This window comes from Meleagris gallopavo, chromosome 13 (assembly GCF_000146605.3).
Source record: "Meleagris gallopavo isolate NT-WF06-2002-E0010 breed Aviagen turkey brand Nicholas breeding stock chromosome 13, Turkey_5.1, whole genome shotgun sequence".
Classification (NCBI taxonomy): Eukaryota; Metazoa; Chordata; class Aves; order Galliformes; family Phasianidae; genus Meleagris; species Meleagris gallopavo.
Genome location: NC_015023.2, coordinates 16294530 through 16298436, shown reverse-complemented (window position 1 = coordinate 16298436; position 3907 = coordinate 16294530). Strand labels below are relative to the sequence as shown.

The window sequence follows — 3907 nt, the reverse complement described above, 5'->3', positions numbered from 1 at the left end:
GCGCAGCGGAGCGGAGCGGAGCGCGGGGCGCGGAACGGAGCTGCAGCCGCTTCGCAGCTGGGCCGATCGCTCCGGCGGTCGCCAAACTCCGCCTCGAAGCTGCTTAAGGGCTCGTCCTGTCTGCCGGCGCTCTGAGGTCACGCATAGAAGTTGCATTTGTTTATTGACGTATTTGTGAATTGGTTGCTGTTAGTATTACCGTTAGTAACGTTATCGAAAGTTGCATTTGCTCGGTTTATTTATTTGTTTATTTATTATGGCAGTTACTATCCTTGTCATTCTCGTTATTTTCCCAATAAAGATGATCTCAGCTCCCATTTTGCACAGCTGGACGGAACCAAGAGAAGTTCAGGCACACCACTGGTGTGGTACAGGGGATGCGGTTTCTGTGGTTTCCTCCTTTCCAAGGCAATCTGTGGCTCTAAGCCTTAAACCTGAGGCTGCTCCCAGCCTCTTGGTTGGGATCTCAGTTCCTATTTCGATTTCTGGCTCTGTTTCATTCATCTTCCAGCTTAAGCGGGTCCTTCGCTTCATCCCACTGCCAGCTGCAGCCAATGGGCAGGGAAATGACTCGGCTGCACTCTTCATCCAAGCCATGAAGCAGAATCTCAGCAGGCATCCTTTCAGCCACCTTGGTAGGTGCCATTTCTGGAAGTTTCACTTTTGATACCTGTTGGCTCACCACACAATAGACCTTTTTATTCCTCTTACAGTTAGCAAGCATTTTGTCTCATTTCCCTACATTAGCTAAGATCCAGTCTGTCATGGTTAGTCTTAGGATTGAGGTGTAGCTGACCTTGCTTTGAAGAAAGACAGGGCTCTCAGATTCCATGCTTTTTACATTTAGTTTGGACTCCCTGTTAACTCTACAGACTTCTCACTGGGGGTATATAGACTTTTATGGTACTGATGTGTGAATTTACTCTGCCTCAATGATCATCTTCTGTCTGTCTTTCAAAAGTATTGCCTTAGATGTTCATTTTATCTTCTTAAAATTCTTCCTTATTTGTACAATTTCCCTTTTCTGAGGCTGGACTGTATTGCCTTATTGCTGTTAATGGACATCAAAAGTAGACATGAAGGAGCTAAAAAGTAGAAGTCACCAATGAGTTTCAAAAATGTATTTCTCTAAATCATCGTTGCTTGAATTAATACTCAAGGAGCAAGTGTTAAAGTTAACTAGCTATGGTAGACAGAGAGCCAGAGAGACAAAAAGGTGATTTTCTTATTTCAGATCATGCCATAGAATGGCTAAAAACAGCCACAAGATAGATTATGTCACAATGTTATCACTGCACCTGCAGCAGAGCAGATAATGGTTCAGTACAGAGGTAGGTTGCAATGGAATGTGTTACGAAGAACAGCTTTTATTTTTAGCTCAAATTTAAAGAAAACATTGACACAAAGCAATAATTCGGTGAGCAAGAATCCACACAAGTGACAAATCTTTGGCACTTTACAAACATGCATAATTAAACCCTAAACAACACTTGTCTTGAGACTTGCCTATGGGAAATGACATATTCTGCTGAATTGTTTTTGTCTCATGCAATCTGTGAGCAGTTTTACTGTGCTTTGCCAAACCATTGGAATCCTCATACAAATCATTTGAATGTCAGTATTTGCATTTCTGAGGGCAGGAACAACAGGGTATGCATATTTCATGTGTTTCTCTGATATCTGAAGTATTCCAAAACTCTCCCAGTTTAAACAGTGCATCAGTTAAGGTACTGCAGCCGTCTCTATGGAATCTGTAACAGAGATAAGCTCCATTCCTTCCTACAGGGACAGGAAGCATGGAAACAATTTGCTTTGTGCAGCATTATTTTTCAATGTTTCTTAGGTAATCTGTTGGAGGACTTGAATATGTCTCTGACAAACAATTTATCTTGGCAGTATTGTTTGCTGGGGAAGTGGTTCCAAAACAGCAGGACTTGCAGAAGAACCAAAGTCCTGACCTGTCTGGTAATGTTTTTAGCATGGCAAAAACAATAATTTGCATATTAAAACAGATCTGCCCAAGCCCTGCTCCACACGCTTAGCAAAAATGTGGGAAGTAAAACGTACAAATAATTTTTTTGGTTTTGAGTTCAGGAGGAAATGAGAAACCTGCACAGTGCTAAAAATACTGAGAAGGAAACAAGGTGAATTTCAGACTGATTTGCTGCCTTGCCCTATCCAAGCTCTCTTGAACAGAAATCAAAGCTTACAAGAAAAAAAAAAATGGTTCATGGTCTCTAATCCTCAAAGACCTGCAAATGAATCTAGATAGACATCCATCAATACCAGCAAGGCTCACATGTGTAATGCAAGATCTGAACTTTGAGAAGGCTCTGGTCTGGGAGAGAATATCCTATTTTCAGCCTGTATTTATGTCACATGACATTATGTGTAATTATTATTTTTTTAGTTGCTAAACAACTGCCTTGTCTATACAATTTCTCCCTCTATTTTCACATATGGAGAGATGCACACTGCTTGCCTAGGTCAGTATGACTCCAACAAGTTTTAAGATGCTCTCCAGCTACAGAAACAAGTGATGCACCATCCAGTGGACAAGAGCAGTTACACTGCAGTGGCAAATTACGAAATATCAGTTCCACTGATATGGGTTGCAGCATTTCCACTGCATTAGAATGACATGGAGAGAAAACAAAATGTTAGAGAGATCACCTTCTGTGATTTTTTGTGCATAGATGTTTGTGTCTAGGCACTGAATTGTGCTGCCCAGGGAGGTGGTGGACTCACCGACCCTGGAGGTGTTCAAGGAATGTTCGGATTTTGTGCTGAGGGATATGATTTAGTGAGCACTATTGGTAATAGGTGGATGGTTGGACTGGATGATCTTGTAGGTCTTTTCCAACCTTGGAGTTTCTGTGATTCTGTGATTCTGTGTGCTGTCATTTGAATAGCAGAGTTGGGGATAGACAGTCCCACCCACTGGATGAAATCCATCTGTTGGGAAATAGAAGATTATATACAAAAGCAAGTTTTTCTGAAGTCTCCGAAGTCTCCAATATTTTGATGCAGAAGGAGAAGGAAATGGAAAAAAAGAAGCATAGAAACATGCATAGACACGCAGACAGCTGTATTATATTGCATGTATCAGCACTTGCTGCCCATGTCCCACTAGATGGTGTTCATGCTACAAGAAAAATAAGACGGAAAAGTGTGTTTGAGCTGCATAATGCCACCCTTAGGCTTCTTCTTAATGTGCTTTAAATACTCCCTCGTCTCACACAGTGCTAGCTTAGCTGCTTTATACCTCGTTTTCAGAGGCAAATTCCAAAGGGGTTTCAAGAGCTTCAAAGGGGCAGAGGATGTGCTCACAGAAACACTCCTGGCCCAGCCGCCTGGGGCTGGGGAGGCAGTGGCAGGTTGGCAGGCTGTGGCAGGTCGTGCCCGGGTGTCTCAGGTCACAGAAGCACAGCAGCTCAGGCGTCTCTCTGAGCCGCCTTGTGCAGCTTCACTCTGTAATCTTTGATATCGCAGAGATATCGTTTCAGAGATAGCGTTTTCAGCCACAAGCAACTCTTTTTTCAGACACAGGGAAGGAAAATGTCTCGTTCCAACAGCAGGACGAAGCGCATCTCGCGCTGCCCATCAAGCAGCCCACTGTTCCCTCGGGCGCTCCATCACCGACACATGCGCACTACCCGCCCATCCCACAGCCGGCGCCAAGGACGACCCGCCTTGCGCTGTGCGCACGCGCCCTGCACTCGACACGCCTCTCCTGCCGTCGGCGCATGCGCATTGATCCCAGAGCCGAGCCCTGCCTGTCGCCGCGCCTGCGCAGTGGGGAGCGCTCGACTTCCGCCTCCTGCGGCGCTACCCTGCCCACTTCCGGGAGCACTGGGCTCCGCGGAGCGCACGGCGGTAGGGGCACGGTGGCGCCCGCGGTGGCCCG

The 3907-nt window shown here is 45.3% G+C and overlaps 1 protein-coding gene across 1 annotated transcript in view; it reads right to left on the bottom strand.

Moving 5' to 3' along the window:
• LOC100539929 overlaps window positions 1–3754 on the bottom strand; it is a 13835-nt gene extending 10081 nt beyond the window's left edge. The window contains exon 1 of the mRNA XM_010718106.3: window positions 3713–3754. Within this exon, the coding sequence (XP_010716408.1) occupies window positions 3713–3754 (42 nt within the window). The remainder of the gene's footprint in view (window positions 1–3712) is intronic.
• Between the last annotated feature and the right edge of the window lie 153 nt (window positions 3755–3907).